Raw genomic sequence first — 20,161 nt, 5'->3', positions numbered from 1 at the left:
AATCAAAGTAGATCAAGCAGCTCTCTTATTCCACAGTCCAGCTTCTAATTGAAACACTACAGAGTGGCGTGGCGCCTCTATGCAGTGTGGTGCCTCTATGCAGTGTGGAGCCTCTATGCAGTGTGGAGCCTCTATGCAGCTCCACCAGTGTGTGTGGGATTACAGCTGCTTCAGTTGCTGCCCGACAAATCTTCCCTGACTAAATAAAGTTCAGAATATAACATAGGAGCCTAATAATCAAGCAACAGCAGACAATAACTCCAAAGCTCCTGAGGAGGATGAAGTGAAAAGTGCTTGCTGCCGCCCACGTGCCCCTGAGCAAGAACAGCAGAGGTGAGGGTAAATTCCTCTTTAAGGGCCGCTGAGCTGCCTGGAGTCTTAAAGAACTAATTACAGGATGACCACAGCAGGGCGTGACGCATACGGCCCTATATGTGTGTGTGTGTGTGTGTGTGTGTGTGTGACTGTATGTACATGTAACTGTGGATACATACGTGTGTGTGTGCGTGTGTGTGTGACATGTGAGTCTTACTAATGTGTCCTTGCAGGGTGAGGACATTTAATCTCTCTCACCGCCAAGCCTCAGATGTCTCTCTCTCTCTCTCTCTCTCTCGCTCTCTCTTTGAGTGTGTGTGTGTGTCCATTTTTAGCAGCTATAACACCTTTCAAAGTTCAAGTACATCCCCATATGTTTGCCATCTCCCCCCCCATGCTGTTTGGCTCTATAGTTAATGCTTCCTTGTCATCTCCTCTCATTCATCACAACTAAGGACCTATAAGACAAACAGGTGCTGCCGGCCCGGCTTAGACAGAAGAATGTGAAGCATTCCCTCCCTCCTTCCTTCTATCCACCCTCCTCTCTCTCTCCACTTGCTCACTCATCCTTCTATCTATCAGTTACAGTGCATAAGCAGTTGTTTTAACTTAACACAGCCGATACCTTCGACAGATCCACAGGAGAAAGGACTGAATGCTGCCAGACAGGAATCCTTCCAAATGATTAAATTACAAATCCGTCTAAGTCAGATAGCTAAACCCTTGTGTGACCACCAGAGGGCAGCATCATGGTTACGACCCCACAGATACCTTTGTCATTTATCAGAACCAGAAGATGTCAAAGGTTTGTAGTCTCGGTTCTTTGTCTCTACATCTACATCCTTACAACTCTAACTCTGTACAACCAAGCGTTTTAATGAACTTTTAATGCAGATTCCATTCCAAACTGACAGGTGGATCATCAAACTCTATGAGAGCACGCAGGGTTAATGTAGAGGAGTGTTTGTAGAAGCAAAAACAGAATAACCACTTGATCCAAAATGAGATCAAAATGTGTGAGGTGAATTCATTACAGAACCCAGACACAACCGTCTTTAATCTATGCCAAAAGAGGCCACAATCACTCACAAACACGCGCGCACGCACGCACACACACACACACACACACACACACACACACACACACAGTCACGCACAGACAAACAGAGTAATTAGTCTTTGATTTCCCCCGGCAGTGTGCTGGTACCAGGGGGCAGCTGCCGGGCCCTGCTTTAGCCTTGGCTAATTTCATTCACGGCTTGATCTCGACCCAGCACAGGTGCCCACTTGGCACCCGACGGCTGTTGCCATGGAAATGCCAACTTCAGGGGCCAGGAAAATGCCAATTGTCCAAGGAAGGCAACCACAGGAGCAGTGGACATGGTAATTACAGAGAGTAGGCTGCATTAGCACGAGTCTCCTCCTTTCCTCTCTTTAAACACTATTTCCTTTCTTCAATCACTTTCATAACCGACGTGTACTGTAGCCGTTACTCTGAGGCTGAGCCGGTCAAGTGTGCAGAGAGAATCGTAGAGCCACAGAAGGCTACCAGACACCGGACCAGCCTGCAATACCTTGGACTTGAGTGCCACCTGGTGGTTTACAGGCGGTACTGCAGCATCTGTCAGGCTTCATGCACCTGCTGATTGAGCCGGGTTTCGCTGTAATGAGCTTTCTCCTTCAATCACCCCTGGGAATTCGCCCCTACAACCCCGGCATCATTAAACCCCGGGAGGCCGTCTGGAAGCTCAGCCTGGGAAATACTCGTCAATTATTTGATATCCCCTCCTCCGAGACGCCAAAGTTCTCGGTGGTAAACTTGCGAACCCAGCAAGCTGACAAGTTAGATGAGGCTCGGTGGACTGTGACTGGTTAATGATGTTTGAAGTGAGGGGAGACACAAAGTGGGGGCGGGGCCATCGCAGATCTGCCAATTAAGACAGGAGAGACTGGAAGGTCAGCAAGATGTGAACAAGTTAGCTGCACAAAGTGGGACGATAGGGAGCAACAAAGGCAGCGTGGAACAAATCTGGGGTCCAGGCCAGGTGAGTGTTTCCACTACTAAGGAGGAAATGTGTCTGTCTGATTGTCTGTGTGTCTGTCTGTCTGTCTGTCTGTGAGCAGGATATCTCCAAACGTTAGTCACAGCTGGTTGGATCTGGTTGATCCAGGGAGGAATTAAATCGTCGCACCTGTCTGGATGATGTCATCTCCATGTCATTTCAGTGGAAGGAGACATGATTGAGAGACGGGTGCATAATTAGAGGACTACTCGGTCTTGGTGGAGGCTCAAGTTGATATCATTTATAATAGACCAGTGCTTTTTCAACGTCATGTACTTCTATTGTCCTTTCCTTGATATGACATCATCGTACACATTCCAGATAAAGCCTGGTGAAAGTCAGAGAGGTGAGCGGTGTGAGAGCTACAGTCACACAGGGTCTCAAACCAACAACCTGTCTGGATGAGCCTGTCCCTGGGGCACCAATGGTAAAGACTCAGACGCCATAGGAGCTGGTGGCTCCGTTGCTCTAACTCTGACTCTGTATGACCTCGCGGTGAACCAGTGACTCCTGATTAGACGACTTCTCTTCTCTAATGAAATCATCTGGCAAGTTCACACGAAACTCCTTCCATTTTCCCTCAGATTGGTTTGAAAATTACAATCTGACATCTTCACATTCAGAAGCCTGGATGACCTGAGCTGACAGCGTTGAAGCTTAATTATCAAACGCCTTTTTATTGCCTGTGCTCCAGCCCGGTCTGCCTGCAGTCATCATTAGACTTTCATCTAATTTGCCATATCACAGACATATGTGTGATTTGCTGAAAGCCCCTTTATTCCTTCATTAACTCATCTAGCAGGCCCGTATTGTGGCGTTCCTACCTAAGGCCGTCCTCTAATCGGGCATCTTTGGACTAAATTGTCACATTTCCATCTGCTGTGTGTATTAAATGCCTGAATTAGAGCCAGAGTGGTTCTGACACTGAATGGATTTGTTCTATCTAATCTGAGGCTCTCGGCTAAATGAACATCTCCACCTGTTTCCTGTAAACTCTAGACTGACACACACACATCTACACCAGGTCGTCTCAGGTGAAGCTGAGCTCAGTCGGTTTGCACCAGGCCTGGCAGGGGTACGCTCAGGCAAGCAGGAAGACACTTGCACGGCTCCTGAAACATGCCGGTGCTCACAAACACACTCACACCGGTGCCAATTACACACTACATAAACAGGTTAACACCCTACAGGAACACGCACACAGCAGAGAGACACGAGAGCTGAAAAATGTGCAACTGCAAAATCACTGCTAAACAAATCATCCTCCGGCAGCTTCCTGTTAGTTTTGTGCCAAGCTAAACTAAAGTCGTCCCGGAGATATCGCTCAGTTTGACACAAAAATACATGAGAGTGATATTGATCTCTCCGCCTCGCAGCTTAGAAGACAGCAAATAACTGCAATCCCCAAAACGTAAAAGTATATTTTCCAGGCGCCAGAAATGTATGATGATGACATAAACACACTCCTGCACACTGATATCAGACTTTATACTGAACATTTATACTGAATAACCGAGGATTTATAGCAGACGCAGAGAGAGAAAATGGATCAGAAGGGTTCGACTCTCCTCCTCCGCCTGCCTACATGAAGATTTGAGTTTTTTGGCGTCCCTCCCTGTGTCATCAGGTTTTGGTTGGGTTAGTTGTTTCACTAAGTAAGGGACACCACATATCCTCCCGAGACCCTGCGTCCTCATATGAGGACATAGTCATTTTCCCACCCTGCACCTTATACATCATTGGGTTGAACTTAAACCTGTTGTCCTCATGTGTGGACGTTTATTCGCTGCCACTAGCGGTCTGAAAATCACTTTGGGTCGCTGGAAAACATAGCAGACTAGGAGAAATGTGTTATATTCATTGTTTTCATACATGGCACACTTTTGTTTTCTACTTATTAGGTTCCATAAATCCAAAATAGCAGGGATAAATTATAAATGCATACAGAATAAATCTAATCCAGGTCTCAGGAGGTCCAGGTGTCTTTTCCCAATAGGGGATCAGTCATGTAAAACCTAAGATGGCTGCGGACGCGGGGAGAGCATTTGCCTCTGGAGCACAACCTTGACTGCAGTAAGGTCATTGTGCTGTTGTGTAGAAACAAGTGCTAGATGTCAAAGTCTTCACTACTGTTGTCATATTTACATTATTACCTCTACGTGACCTCTACCTCCATATGTGTCATGCAGGTGGAATCCAGGCAGGAGCTTCACTTTGCAGCTCTGTGAAGCGTAGAGCGACAGGCTCCAGCACGCAGCTCCGTGACTCCGTGTGCGTATGAATCACAGCCTGATAATCTGACTGCTGAAACCGAGCCAGGCATCACACACGCACACACGCACGCACACGCACACACACACACACACACACACACACACACACACACACACGTAAGATTTCAGCGGTTTTGTCGGAGCTCCGAACGGTAGAAACAAGGAACAAGCTGGAGCTGTGTCAGTCACTACAGCATGCAAAACAACAACAACAACAGTTTGTCTATTAGCTCCCCTCAGACGATGATCGCTCCATATTGATAGACTGACACGTGATTCCATTCTGTGCATGAGCAGACCACATCATAGTAAATCAATCAGTCACATCTCAGTCAGTAATTGTAGTCTATTATAAGTTGCTAATGGAGTCAGATTTACTGTAAACCTTACACATGATCGTACTTTTACACGATTACAAATCTACTGTTTACTCTCCTGGCACAAGTAATGAGGGATGGATGCATGTACAGGCAGGGAGAAGACAAAGTGCACTCACTAGAGTAAAGCCTTCACGGAAGCTGCAAATATGCAACTGTCTGACAAAAAAAAAGGATTTGGTTCTGAGCCATCATCATCATCATCATCGCCCAGGTTCAACCTGAAGAACACACTAATGGATTTCTGTATGTTTACTCTGGATCCACAACTGGACAAGCTTCAAAGACGATGACATCATTTGACAAAAGGACAGTTCAAAAGTTGTAACATGATACACGTTACATGTCAAAGTGATTACTGTGGTGAAGAAAATCACTTGATCCAAGTCAAATGACAACTATCCAAGTTACCGTGGTGATAGATAGGTGAACTACACCCACACGTGTGTATGTATCATGAATGTAGTATAATGTAATAAAAGCTTATTACAAAGTCAATCATAGAACATCATATATTCATGCAGGGATATGAACTGAGCAGGTAGAGTGTAAACAACAGACACACTACAACAACAACAGACATAAGAACACAGTTACAGCATGTTTAACTACTGGGCTATCAGAGAACAGATGAGGATTAAAAGAGGAAAGAAAACAGCGGCTTACAGAAAGAACTGGACAGACTGGATTTACCTCTACATCTACACAGACACACACACACACTCAACTTAAACACCCACTCACTGAGATACACGCACACAAACAGATCTGAGGCTGGTGTGTAGTTGTCCAGTCCTAACCTTCATGCTGTTAAACATACAGTCTGACATTTAGAGCAGCCGTCCTCAGACTTAACGGTGTGTGTGTGTGTGTGTGTGTGTGTGTGTGTGTGTGTGTGTGTGTAACTGTGGATCGATCTTTGTCTCGCTGCCTGGCCCTAACTGTAAACAGTAGTGTGACTTTAACACGCTCATAAAAACAAAGCACAGTTAGGCGTGTGACTTTGACACGCTCGTAAAATAAAATGAACAGTAGCATAAACTTTACAATCTTGTGTCTTTATAACACCGCATTGTGATTTAACATTTGGGAATGTTGGTGGAATAAGACAGATGTGTAATGGATACAAACCTCCACCAGGGGGTGCAGGTAGACACAGTATGAAGATGTTGCAATGGGTGTGATTGTAAAAGGTGGGCTTGAGAGGAGGGAGAGGAGAGGAGAGGAGAGGAGAGGAGAGGAGAGGAGAGGAGAGGAGAGGAGAGGAGAGGACTGGAGCGAGTGAGAGCATGAATGAAGGGGGTGTTTGGGGGGTTTGCTGGAGACAGCAGGTGCAAAACAGCTGCTCTCAACACTGATCCCACCTGATGCGTTACCATGGCACCCAGCACATAATCACTATAAGGTGTGTACTGTACTCCTTCTCTCTCTCTCTCTCTCTCCCGCTCTCTCATATCTATATAAACACACCTAACAAACCAGGAAGCATCTACAGTACGTATCACTGCATTAAAACTGTGATGTCATCATATTTGAACAAGAGAAAGCGGCACAGGGAACACCGTGTTCCTGGGACCATTTGGGATTTCATAAGATGGCAGCAGCTTCCAGACACCGGATGTCCCGAGGGGCTTTGCCAAGGGTTGGAATCAAAGATAACATACAGGTTTCATCATCATCGTCCATTAAAGCGGTGCCCCATCACACAGGTGAGTCACAAAGGGGGCGAGAGCATCAAATACATCAACTATGGACTATGGTGAGTGAATAATGTGATCTCAGAAGGCAGATATCTGAAGTCATCAAACGTATTTGATCTATTAAACCAGCAATATTCCATCTGATCTCTTATTGGCGAGTGTGTGGGGGTTAGAGCCAAGCATTCAATCCAAACAGCTCATGATTCAGGCATCACTCACACAGCAGGGCTCTAACTGGGGGGGGGGGGGGGTGCAGCAGGATTGTGGGTACTCATTTACTGTTAGTCTAGCAGGACGAGTCAGTTGTGTGATATCACTCTGTGTTATACTCGTACACAAGCTCACACACATCAAAGTGGAACGAGTAACACAGCATAGGTGAGTCACCGCCTCTGTAACACCCTGCGTCTAATCAGAGCTATGAAGTCGTGCCAACAGGTTGAAATGATTACGGGGAACACAGTGGTGCGCCGGAGTTTAGCGATTACTAACAGTAATGATGATTGGACACTAACACACACACATTCACACGGTGACTCACCCTGTCTTTGTCATCCACCACATCAGACAGCATGTCATCCAGGTCCAGGATGCCTCCATCTCCATGCTCCAACCGGTGGACCTGAACCCAGTAGCTTGGATCCTGGTGGAGGAAAATGATGAATATGATGAGATGAAGAGGGTAAGAGAGAGAGAGAGAGAGAGAGAGAGAGGTACAGCCACAGAGATCAATGATGGGATGAGATGAGCTCCATATTGACTCAGGATGTGGCAAAAGTGTGTAAGGAAAGCCGTTACACATCAGCACTGCCTGGCCACAGGACTTGGATTGATAGATGTTTCTTCTTAGTATCAGCTTATCGAATCACCATGTGGTTCATATTAACGATCCAGATAACTGGCAGACAGCGCTGTGACGTGGAGATGGAAAATCCTAATTCCCTGCTGGAGTGCAAAATGGGCCTTCTGCTCCTTCTAAAAGCATCAAAAAGGAGGTGCAGAGCGTTTCTGTGCTACTTTCCATCTCATTTAGATTCATTGAAACTGCACTCTCAGGTGCAGAGTGTAGATTTTGCTGGTGTTACACAATAGCTGGTAATTTGGGAGGCAGTGGCTCAGTGGGTAGAGCTTCCGCTTGGCAACCGGAGGGTTGCTGGTTCGAGCCCCTGCCAAGGTGCCCCTGAGCAAGGCACCGAACCCTCAATTGCTCCCCCCTCTGCGAAGGGTGGTAACTGTAATGTAAGTCGCTTTGGATAAAAGTGTCTGCCAAATGATCGTAATGTAATGTAATGTAATTTGATAAGAAACAGCCTAAGATGGTTAAGCTGCAGTGTTGATCGCTCAATTCTGGGATAGTTTAGTTCAAAATGGACATAGCTGCAAGTGTACAGCAGTCACATCCTCTTCCTTCCCTCATTCATCCTCACACCGTTTCTGTGCTCATAACCCACAGGCACTCCTCAGTCAGGCAGGAGGATGAAGAGAAAGCTCTCCCCTCACCGACTGTCCTTCCTCCTTCACTGTGATAGGAAAGAATCCTTTTCCTCTCTCTGTTCCCCCCCCTCTCTCTGTTCCCCTTCTCTCTCTTTTCCTCCATGCTTTCTCTTCCAGACCATGTTGTCTTGGGGTCTGTGGTTAAATGCCTTCATGCAGTGTTCTGTTGTAGTGAGCTTCACTGTGGTTCACCAAGAAAAGGGTCCAGATCATGAGGGGGACGATCGCAGGGTGAGTATAAACCATTTATGAATTAAAAGGAAAGTCCTTAGTATGCTTACAGAAAGTGTTGGAGTGTTAATGAGTTCATATGTTTTTATAGAGGCTTCGTCTTTGTGTTGAGGCACAGTAACACACATTTAGAACTGGGAGCTGCACTGATTGATGGTTGTTTGACTGGGCTGCTGCTCCTGAATGGAGTCCAACACAGGAATTTATTTCTTATTTTTCCAAATTTCACCAGATCCCCACCACACACACAGAAGGGAAGACAGTGCCACAACTCAAAGGGTTTGGAAGTCGTTACAAAGCACAAACTCACTCAGCATTAAACTGTTGGCAATGCTTTGACAGCATAGAATTCTTCCTTAGATGGATTATGACTAACAAATAATAAGTTTATGTCAAAGAGACTTTTAGAATAGAGGGAGAACGTGAGCTTGAGTGATGCTACATGCTTTACATCTGACCTGATTACAATGTTGAGGCTTTACAGAGAACGGTTTGACTTTAAAGAAGGTCAAATAGATGGAAGAGAGGTTTGTTTAACCTCAGACGAAGCTGAAAGACACAGAAATGTCTCTGTTTATTCTCCAAATACAGAGTTCAGACATGTTGACCCAACAGCAGCAGAGGTGGTGGACGAACCAAAACAAGGGTCAAGTTCTGCTCGGTGACCCCTCACCGTTGACGTCACCTGACAGGTGAAGTTTGGACGAACAACAGAAAGCCCACAGGGAGGAATCAGAAAAAAAGAGAAAGGACAGAAAGGTTCCACTGTGGGCTTGGTGGCCTTTCTGATCTGAAGGTTGCATGACAATTTACTAATAATCTAAAAAAATGTATATGAGTAGTAGTTACATTTACATGACTAGTAAAACATTGTACTCCAGGTTAAATATGCGTTAGCTTCGTGGATTACGTCAACTTTATCAAACGTAGCTCTCTGAAATTAACCTGGCCACGCCCCCTCCACAACTAGCATAACAAACGTAACTTTAGCCTTTAGCCGTTCTTTTCTTTCCAGCGTGCGTAATATTACAACCGCAACACACGTTCATTTGTTATACCGGCCACTTATCCCGCCGTACGCATTAATAAACACTGTTTGGTGTATGTTTGTCTGTATGTTTGTTAGTGGAATCGTCGCTCACCTGCAAGACATCAAATGCACGCGCGCGATCAGCATCATAGGACCCCGGTGATCTCGGGTGATGGAGCTGCCCCCCACTTTGCCTGTCTGGAATTACGGTCTTTAGCAACTCATCCTTTCTTAAAGAGTTTCTTAAACATCTCTCTGTGTTATGAGGAAGCATGCTAAGTGATCCAGTCTTAGAAAACGGTGACATCATGTTCAAATATTCATGTTTTATATATTTCAAATGGATTCTTGTTAGAGTCTCGCTTCAGAGCAACAAAGAAGAGCAGATAAATGAAGGATTGTCCACATCTGAGACACATATGGGCTAAATTAAATGCCAAACACCCATATTATGTAAACAACGCACATACACTGAAGAGAAAGCAGAGACTTTCATTGTGATGATGGAGTCAGTTGTATTAGTGTACAGTAAAAGCATGTAGGGCATAAAGTTGATACACTCAACAGTCAATCTCAGCTCATTAACAATAACCTGCAGTTTAAATCAAAAGTGTAATTCCAGTCAGGCTCATTTAGAATCGTGTATTTTCCTTTCTTTCTTTTAATGTAATTTCATTTCAGTATCATCATGTTATCAGCAGCCTTCAAAATGATACTGGCACTCTCACCACTGGGCTTCCAAAAATAGACTTCAAATTCATCTTGAATAGTGGCACACAGCAACATTGACACTGTTGCAACACATTCCTGGGATTGAGTTTGAATCTGTGAGGTTTTGCAAGCATCACTGAGAGCCCATGTATGACCAGCATGGCTGTCAAGTAGAACTTCCACTGAAAATCTGAGTCTTGTAATGTGAATTGGGTGAAAATTTTAAACTCAGTGCAATGTGAGAGCAACGCATACCTGTCAATCATACTGCAAACAGAGACGAGGGTGAGGGTAATGGAATACCTTCAGAAATCAGCAATAAGTATCCTCCAGTCACATCAGTTAAAATGTAACTTTAACTTTGCAGCTCAGCGATGAACTAGAAGCTCTGCAGAACCGATATGACACCATCACACAAGTCCACAATGACAGCAGACAATGGAAATGTGTCTCCTAGTGCTGGACGACATGCCAGAGTGACTCCCACTCTCTCCACAGAGCTGTCAGGGCCTCAGCAGCTGAAGCCAGGCACCTGTTGTTTGCAATATGTTGGCGTAAAATACATCTTGTAGCTTGCCTGAGTAGGTTGTTGAAGCATAAGTGGTGTTGTGTTGACAGTTAAAGCATCTTTCTTTAAGGGAGAGCAGGAGCAGATATGCAGGGCCATAAAGATTTTGCCGCCTGCCTGGGTTTCCCCTGTTCATTCATACAGTGAGTGACACACCACCGTGGTCTGATCAGGTATCTCCTTATCTGATGCACGGCAGAAGGTGAGAAGGAACAGAGAGGGAGTTGTTCTCTGTGTCGCCAACACGGATGCGCACAATTGCGACAGAAGCCCGGACAATACCTCTCTTCACCCCATTATCTGTCTCTTTGTGCCAGAGTGGGAGACCACACAAAGAACGGTGCCCTGGAGGAAAGTGGGAACGGGAGAGAGAGTGTGTGTGTGTGTGTGTGTGTGTGTGTGTGTGTGTGTGTGTGTGTGTATGTGTGTGTGTGTGACTGAAAGAGAGAGAGAGAGAGAGCATGTGCCTGTGTGTGTTTTATGATTGTTGCATTAGCGCTTGCAACTGCTGCTATTCCCACAGGGGGGAGAATGGCTGCTACACAAGCGGCTCCTCAGCCCCCCACAGGCAGGACCTCGTGGCGCAACGGTAGCGCGTCTGACTCCAGATCAGAAGGTTGCGTGTTCAAATCACGTCGGGGTCACAACATTTTGGGATTCAACTCAACGCCTCTGTGACATTGTAATCCGTCTTAATCGCAGATAGAATGCTGCATTAGCATAGAGGGACACCGAAATGCGTGCTGGCTTCAAGCAAAGATGACACAAACACCTGTTACTCAGCAGGAGGAATGTGGAGCATTACAAACAACCCGCTTAAAGAAACAAGAAAGTCAAGAAGTAGATTCTGCACTTTCACCACAAACATCTACTTTACAACACAGATGAAATGTGATCTTGTGTGTTATCACCTAGAGATGTCATCAACAAGCTCTGCTGCCTAAACCGAGAATGTGCCGGAGATTCGATCGGTATGCAGCTCACAAGGTCACACACACACACACAGACGTGCTGCATTCATAATTATGTCTTTGAGTTAAATATGTAGGTGAGGGTAGTGTGGTACACAACTCACAGAATTCCATGTGTCATGCCGGGAAAAGGCTATAAAAGTCCAACATATTCATCAAAAAGACTAAATATAGTAAACAAGGATGTTGTAGGTTATAGTTGTAGAAATCAAATACTATGATTTGGTCCATGTGAGATGTCAATAATAGCTTTGGCTCAGTGTAGGATGCCTTCTGCGTGCCATATGGTTGACCCGTAATACGATGACCAAACCCCCCAACCAAGCTGCTGAAGACAACCGCTTGGCCCAAAGAAATCCTGGCGGGAGCAAGATGGGACTGTGAACTACACTGATACACACAGGCTACATGGGAATCAATGTGCACCACGCCAAAACGTCATTGAAACCTGAATTTCCAGACCCTCACCGCCTCAGACTTAAGAAGACTTGACCTCTGACCTCTGGGAGTACAGGCCTCCTGGTGATTTAGCAGGTCACCCTTGTAGATCACCTCTCGACCTCCTGCACAATGTGTAGCACAATAACATTGTGATTTAGTGACTGTGTGTGTTCTCCCTTGCTGGTCGTAAACACCACTCTTACACACACACACACAAACACACACACACCAGTTCACAAGCCTCTTATCTGCTATCTACACAAATACACAGTGCCAGATATGGGTCAGTAGCAGGCTTCTCCTACTGCTGCTCCTGAATTTTCTCATTATTATTGCAGGTCCGGTCAGTCAGTTTAGTCAGCGTCATATTCACAGAGGCAGCACATGGCTGTCAGCACATGGCTCTCTGCCTGCAGCTGATATGTGTGCATTATTTTCAAATTTTCTCATCATTTTTCTATCGCCTCTGTTTGGGGAAAGGGATGGAAAATTGTATGAGGAAAGGAAAAGGGCTTTAAATGAAAAAAAGGAGGAGTTACTTTATATTTAACTTGGATACTCTCATGCAGAGAGGGACAACATTAAAACCAACACCTTTAGAACCACTAAACATAAAGAGAATAATATTATTATATATTTAATGAAGTGTCTATGGCTCCAGAGTGCTTAGTTCAGTCGGACATCAACACAAAGACTACATTCAACAAAGACACTTGTTCCGTGTCGAATTTGGCAACGACTGCTGTGTTGGCGAGCTGCTCTCCAAACCAACTAATTACAACAAAGTCAAGTCTCAGGTCTGAAACGTGCTCGTTCTCTCTCTGATTGTTGGCATTGATCCAAACAAGAAATGACTGAACAGTGCAAGCGTGGATGCTGAAGCCTTTTATTCAGTAGAATCAGTATTCCTGCAGAAAACGTCTCCAGCATTCAGATTAATGGAGCGTAAAGACAGCGACAGTAACACAGAAAAAAGGAAATTATATAGATATAGATACCCTGAGCATTAGAGCACCCCCCCACACACAGACACACACACACACACACACTGTTATTACACTGGAGTCACACAATGGGTGGGGAGAGAGAAGGTGGAGGGCGCTGTAGTAAATACTCCACTGTCACATGAAGGCAAATATACAGGCATTCTTTACTTGAACACAGACAAAATGTCTGTACCTGTGTGTGTGTGTGTATGTGTGTGTGTGTGTGTGTGTGTCCACACCACACAGAGCGCTTCATGGCTCAGCGTGAGTCTGAACCACTGCTGAGATGAAGGTCTTAGTAACAAATTAAAGCGGACATTATCACATGAGGTTGCTCCATAATGATACATCATTAAGCCAATTAAAGTGTGAACCTTTAGATGAGATGTGCCGGTGATTGTGGACTTAAACCCAGACCCCTTGAAACCCATTAAACTGCAGTAATGTGTTGTTATACCTTGTGGGAAGAATAATGCGATGTAATGACAAGTGGATGGTTTCATGTGCAAAAACATTCTTTATGGTTAGAAACATTCTTTATTAACCATCTTAGGAAACGTGTGGCTTAATGAGATGGTTTGGATCTATTGGAGTATAACCGTCATTTAAATGATGGTGTGTGTGTGTGTGTGTGTGGCTTTATGGTCTGTGGTCTCTTCTTTGTGGCGGATCACATGGAAAAAAAATGGAGAAACCCTTCACTGTTAAAAGCCTTAAACATGATTGGCAAGCTTGAACACTCGTTTCTGTTTAGTAAGTCCTGATTTAAATGAGGAGGCCTGGACTCTGAGCTGCACTGACTCCTCCTCCTCCTCTGTGGTAAACTCGTGCATGTTGGCTTGGATCCCAAAGTTCTCTTTGTTAGCATGTTTATCTGTCTGATGCCAGGTAGGGAGGTTGTTTGGTTGTTATCATACCTCACATGAATATACATGCAGCACACATGATTTCTTTGTATGATGAAGAAGCTACAAGACACTGAATCCCTCCAGCAGCTTAAAGAACAGCCTGACCTCTGACCTCCCTATGGAAGAATGAAACAAAAGATCATGTTCTTAAAGGTGCTGGGGGAAATTCGTTCTATCATCGTTAGTTCCATGTGCTTGACAGAAGAAATTAACAGATAGCAGAAGCAGAAGGTGAGGGTGTCATGTTACAGAGCGGACATGTGAGTCTCAGAACCCCGAGGGAGAGCCGGTCTGCATTGCCTTCAAAGGGGAATAGTAAGAGGAAATCTTAATGTGGAAAATCTCTATTCTGCTCAATTCAAAGTCTTTGATTTTGTGTAATAATCCTAAATATATTCCTACATTTCCTAAAATTTAAAAGAGTCTTTTATTCTGAAACATAATGCTTTGTTGCAGGTATGTAGAGGCCCATATAAGGATATGGGATGTGATGATGTCATATGTAGCAGGACAGCAGTCATCATGAAGGGAGACACATTGTTGGCGTGTTCATCTGCTGGGTTAAAGTTTCACAGTTGAAAATGAAATGAGGGTAAAATCAGGTAACAAAAGTAACAAAGAGGCGTCCATTCACAAGCCTGAGAAAAAATGTGCTTGTAAACACAACCTAAGAATAACAACAATGAGGCTATTCATTTAGAATTGACACTCGGATATCATTGTTATTCAGTGATTTCCATATGAAACACAACAAATACTCCATATATCTGAAGGAATAAAACAAAGCCGGCTTGTGTTGCCAGGTTGTAATGGAACAAAGTCTGACACTGGCTACAGCTGCTGGAAACAACAAAATGCTGATAATGGCACTGAAAGTCACCGTAAAGTCCCTGCGAGCTACGACACGCCGCTGCACTCAAACCGGCTGAGTACTGACAAAGCTCTTTGTCCGTGTGTGTGTGTAGAGGCAAGGCGGCAAGTCAGCACAATTTCTGCGCACACATTTGTTTATTATTTCATAAGCGCAGAGGTCATGGTTGCCAGATGGGACGGCTAAATTAGCCAAAAGAAACACAGAGCGCACAGAGTGAATCACCGAGAGCAGACAACCCGCTGTGGAGATGTCACCACACACGGCTCTTTCACACAGTGCAGATGTTGAAAACAGAGAGGTCACAGAGGGTTTTGTAGGATCAGTGTGTGTGTGTGTTAAGGAGGAGGTGGCCGGGGCCTAAAGAATTCTTTATGTGCCGCTTATTGTTTACTGTTTAAATAAAAATGCAAAGATCGCGGTCATGCTAAAAAAGACTATGAATAGACGTGTATCTTAGCAACACACACTTCTGGCTGCGTGCACAAGAAGCAAATGAGTGTCAAAAGCAAGCTCCAGCTGACCAAACCACAAATCGAAATCCACATGCGGCCACTAATGGAAACAGAAACAAACTTCAATTAGGAAGTGCACACAAGTGAAACAGGTGGCAGGCAGCTCAGGGTGTCATCACATCTGTGGAGATGGAGCAAGCAGGGACGCAGTGTCGAGTTTCAGCTTTTGGAATGTAGAATGGGAGAGGAGAGGGCCTTCTTTTGAGTGATGCAATCTGCATTTCCTGAGGCAGAGAGTAATCAGATTGAGTAAGCTGCATAGTCTCATCAATAACCTGTTTCCTTTCTTCAGAGAGTCAGAAACCTAATTGGAGAACTATTCAGCCTTCACTATTCAGAGGTATGTGCTCTATGACTGCCTTGTAGTTTCTATGTGTGAATGCGGTTAAAACAGCATGAGAGCGCACTTTTATACTGTTTCCGTGTTCAACACATACGTAACTGCTGTGTGCCACATGTGAGGCATGAGGCTTCAGAAATCAGGCACAGAATGATGCAACATGTACAGGGAGTCTCTATATCATCAACCAAACCAGAATGAGATAATTTGGTGACTGTGCACAAAGTTTCCAGTGCAGACATTTCTATGCACAGCAGCCGTTTGTTATGGGCAGCGTTCAGCAGGTCATGGTTAATGGAGGAGCAAGCAGAGCGTGACCATGAAACCCTCTTACACACTTTATACAAGGCTACACACAAAGGAAGGAGGATGGGCTCACTGAGGGAGAGAGCTGTAGGTGTGTGTGTGTGTGTGTGTGTGTGTGTGTGTGTGTGTGTGTGTGTGTGTGAGTGCACACGCTCGTGTGCAAATCCCTGTAGGTTCAAGCGCACCATATGTAGGGCAGACGTCAAGAACCCGAGAGAGTTTGAGGCCAACTGGAGGGAGTGGCATCACTTTGCACTCACCACATCTGTACTACAAGTGGTGAGCACTAAATTAGCTCATGTCCACAACAAAGTGGTTTCATGTCCCGCTGCCTTCTCAAAGACAATACACACACACACACACACAACCCAGCCTGTATTTATCCAGGTGCCACTAACACCTGCTGTTACTTCACCCATACGTCAGTCTGCAGTCAGAGGAACTGAGGCCCAAAGGAAGTTTCTGATACAGATATAGATCAAACATTTAAAGTGTAGTGAAAGTGGCAGTGACAGGTGGGAAGAGCATGATGTAATAATGAGTGTGTGATGTACATAAGGATTAAACTGAATAACAAGGTGTGAGTGTGTGCAGTGTTATGGGGGGGGGGGGTTGGAATTTTGGCAAACAATGTAAAGCATGCTTTGAAGAGTTTCTAGGAGGATTCTAAAGTCTAAGTTATAACTATTTGACCCTGACGTGACTTGAACACGCAGCCTTCTGATCTGGAGTCAGACGCGCTACCATTGCGCCACAAGGTCATGGAGGACACCCATGACCGGATTGATGAGTACCCAATGTATGCATAGCAGTAAGGAGTTATAGACATGGTCGTGTCTGTTAAAGATTTTCACAACTTCTACGGAACTTCTGTTAAAAAGCTGTGACCCTGACGTGATTTGAACACGCAGCCTTCTGATCTGGAGTCAGACGCGCTACCGTTGCGCCACAAGGTCTTGTTCCCATGCTGATAATGCAGCAGGTTCACTTTGTCCTATGGGTTCCTTGTTGACATTAAACTTCTTTATTGGATCTCTTTTAACTGATCCACCAGGAGGTGATGTGAACACGGAGCCTTCTGATATTGAGTCAGAACGTTGAACCACAAAGTCGTGGTTGAGGGAAAAACAAGGTGACAACATTTTGTTCAGAGGAACCTTAAAAAGTTCTGACCCTGACGTGATTTGAACACGCAGCCTTCTGATCTGGAGTCAGACGCGCTACCGTTGCGCCACAAGGTCTTGTTCTCATGGAGATAATGCAGCAGCTTTACATTGTCCTACAGATCTTATATTGGTACGAAACGTTCTCATGCAATAGCCTGTGACTGCTAATTGTTCTCCTTCACTAAGTAGTGTGAAATATTTAGACCTTGACATAATGTGACCTTATGATGAGGAGTCAGACTTTCTACCTCTGCACCATAAGAACCCATTTGCATGCATGCACACATGCAAACACACATCCTGATACTGAAGCAGTAAGTTTACTTTTTCACACAACTTACATTTGCACCCTGCATATTCTACTATGCTGTTGAAGTTAAGAGCCACATGCAGGTTTATTTCTAATGTTGGATTTACTTTCTTACTGACTGACTTCTCTGAATCCCAGCTGGGACATCAGGCTGCAGTCAGACTTTGCTCCTGTTCCCTGTCCTTGGCTCTGGCCCATCTCCTCCAACTCAGCTTGATGAAAACATTCCACAATGGAAAATGACCTAACTACTCAGGCACTAGTTTGCTGCTTCTGGTTTCCTTGGAAGTATTTTTGCATCACTGTGTCTTTTTTTAATTAGACTCCTTCACTAGATAACTAGCTTTGACCTTAAAGTGATTTGATCCTCTGACATGGACTCAGACATGCTAAGATTGCACCGCGAGGTCTTGCTGCAATACACACATATGCAAATTCACACCGATTCTGTTGACTTTTTAATAGAACGTCCTTTTGCATCCTGCAGACACGTGGCATTGGGAGTTGATTTAGAAGCTTGTTCTTTCCATCACAACAACACAAATAGCCTCCTTGTTAGTGCAGTATACAGTAAAATACAGGGTTTGCTACTAATTTGGAAACCCTGTCACTCTAACACAAAGGGTGGCAGGGGAGACTTTGGTCCCAGATACAGTCAGGATCTAAATCATGATCCAGGAAAACTTAAAAAAATAGGTCAGTTTTCCATAATTGCCGAATTTTGGTTTGTTATCCTTGCTGTGACTTCATATCTTTCTTGTATAAGTGTAGGCAATGAAAGGTGGGAAGAGAATGATGTAATGATCAGTGTGTGATGTACATTAGCATCATACTGCATAACAAGGTGTGAGTGTGTGCAGTGTTATGGAGGAGAACAGTTTGGGGAATTGTGGCCAAAAATGTAAAGCATGCTTTGAAGTGTTATTAGAGGGTTCCTAGGTTTACATACTGTATAACCGTTTGACCTCGACGTGACTTGAACACGCAGCCTTCTGATCTGGAGTCAGACGCGCTACCATTGCGCCACAAGGTCACGGATGGCAACAATGACCGAACTGATGACTACCCAATGTCCGAATAGCAGTAAATAAAGAATTATCGACGCGGTCCTGTCTGTTAAAGATTCCTTTTGTAAAGTTCACAACTTCTACAGAACTCCTGTTAAAAAGCAATGTGACCCTGACGTGATTTGAACACGCAGCCTTCTGATCTGGAGTCAGACGCGCTACCGTTGCGCCACAAGGTCTTGTTCCCATGCTGATAATGCAGCAGGTTTACTCAGTAAAACCTTAAAGTTCTTTTACGGATGGCTTTTAATTGACCGACCATGAGGTGATGTGAACACAGAGTGAGACCCGCCACACGGTCTTGCTCCTCTGGTGACATGCAAATGCACAAACCGGTTACAGTAAATGCGTAGCAAATATCGTTTGTCTTGGTGGAGGTATGGGGTCCTTGTTTTTTGAAGAAATGTAGCTTTGTCATTTTTATTTAAGCTACCATAGAGAGCTTGAAAATGTTTGAAGAAGATTCCAGTTGTGTGTAACCCTTTTAAAAATTTTGAGCCTGACGTGATTTGAACACGCAGCCTTCTGATCTGGAGTCAGACGCGCTACCGTTGCGCCACAAGGTCTGGCTTTCATCGGGATATAATGCAAATGCAGACGATGATACTTGTGCAGCAGGTTTACTTTGTCACAAAAAGTCTACATTTGCATGCTCCTGCGTTCTCCCAACGCACTGGGAGTTAAACACATAAAAACACATCTTCAGCATCCTCTCTGGAGCCGGCAGGAAGCTGTAGTCAGGTAGCAGCTAGTATTGATAGCCTGATAAGAGCCAGTGCTGTGACTGTTCATTTGAAAGTGCAGCAGCCACAGTTGAAACCTTTCATCCACCAAAAGTACCTTAACTTTTAAGCACTGAGAAACAAAGCTCTAACAGATATGTCACCATCAGTTCCATGACAAAATTGCATGATTCCAATAAGAGTTATGAAAGAAGCAGCAACTATCTTCTGTTAAATATAGATCTTATAGATATGTTCTCAATGTACACATTACATCATAAATGGAGCTTTTCTTTCATCTGTGTCATTAAAAACAACAGACCCGAGGGCAGGAAGACACTTAGGGGGCAACCATCCAAAATCCACACAGGCTGACATCTCACTGTGTGAACAACAGACACGTAATTACTGTGAAAGAAAGAGACGGAAAGACAGACAAAACTGAGCTCAGCGCCTCAGACTGAGCTCTAATTTCACCAGTTCACTTAAGATGATGGACAAGACCTGACAAGCTAGAATGGATGAAGCAAACACTACGTGCCGATCACATTCCTCAGGTAACAGATTCATTCATAACCTACTAACTCTGGATGTTTGTGTTCTACATGTTGGGGGGGAACTGGAAAAATATGGATGCTCTCATGATGATACCAATTTGTGTGGAAATCATCCAATCTGTGTGTTCTGCCCACTGCCGTTGTCCCAGTTGAGGTTATCTTCCTAAGGAGGGGCCAGGCTGTGTAACATGAGAGGTCGATATCAGGCTGCCGCTCCATCCCACACAGCAGAGGATTGT

The 20,161-nt window shown here is 44.7% G+C and overlaps 1 protein-coding gene and 7 non-coding genes across 14 annotated transcripts in view; 1 reads left to right on the top strand and 7 right to left on the bottom strand.

The window, feature by feature from the left end:
• Positions 1-20,161, bottom strand: part of LOC142988755 (partitioning defective 3 homolog) — a 269,011-nt gene that overhangs the window by 233,900 nt on the left and 14,950 nt on the right. For all 7 annotated transcript variants that reach the window (XR_012960619.1, XR_012960620.1, XM_076137995.1 and 4 more), the window contains exon 2: positions 7,270-7,371. Coding sequence is in view for 5 of the 7 variants with exons in the window: in XM_076137995.1 (XP_075994110.1) it covers positions 7,270-7,371 (102 nt within the window). In the remaining 2 variants the exon portion in view is untranslated. The remainder of the gene's footprint in view (positions 1-7,269; positions 7,372-20,161) is intronic.
• trnaw-cca (transfer RNA tryptophan (anticodon CCA)) lies at positions 11,335-11,406 on the top strand. Its single transcript has one exon. It is a non-coding gene; the product is annotated as a tRNA-Trp (tRNA).
• Positions 16,790-16,861, bottom strand: trnaw-cca (transfer RNA tryptophan (anticodon CCA)). Its single transcript has one exon. It is a non-coding gene; the product is annotated as a tRNA-Trp (tRNA).
• trnaw-cca (transfer RNA tryptophan (anticodon CCA)) lies at positions 16,985-17,056 on the bottom strand. The gene has a single exon. It is a non-coding gene; the product is annotated as a tRNA-Trp (tRNA).
• On the bottom strand, positions 17,270-17,341 carry trnaw-cca (transfer RNA tryptophan (anticodon CCA)). The gene has a single exon. It is a non-coding gene; the product is annotated as a tRNA-Trp (tRNA).
• On the bottom strand, positions 18,538-18,609 carry trnaw-cca (transfer RNA tryptophan (anticodon CCA)). The gene has a single exon. It is a non-coding gene; the product is annotated as a tRNA-Trp (tRNA).
• On the bottom strand, positions 18,751-18,822 carry trnaw-cca (transfer RNA tryptophan (anticodon CCA)). The gene has a single exon. It is a non-coding gene; the product is annotated as a tRNA-Trp (tRNA).
• trnaw-cca (transfer RNA tryptophan (anticodon CCA)) lies at positions 19,138-19,209 on the bottom strand. The gene has a single exon. It is a non-coding gene; the product is annotated as a tRNA-Trp (tRNA).

The sequence above is a fragment of the Genypterus blacodes genome, unplaced genomic scaffold (genome assembly GCF_046128005.1).
Source record: "Genypterus blacodes isolate CSIRO-AG114 ecotype Tasmania unplaced genomic scaffold, CSIRO-AGI_Gbla_v1 ptg000348l_1, whole genome shotgun sequence".
Classification (NCBI taxonomy): domain Eukaryota; kingdom Metazoa; phylum Chordata; class Actinopteri; order Ophidiiformes; family Ophidiidae; genus Genypterus; species Genypterus blacodes.
Note: the sequence above shows the minus strand (reverse complement) of the source record. Positions and strands in the feature narration are given on the sequence as shown.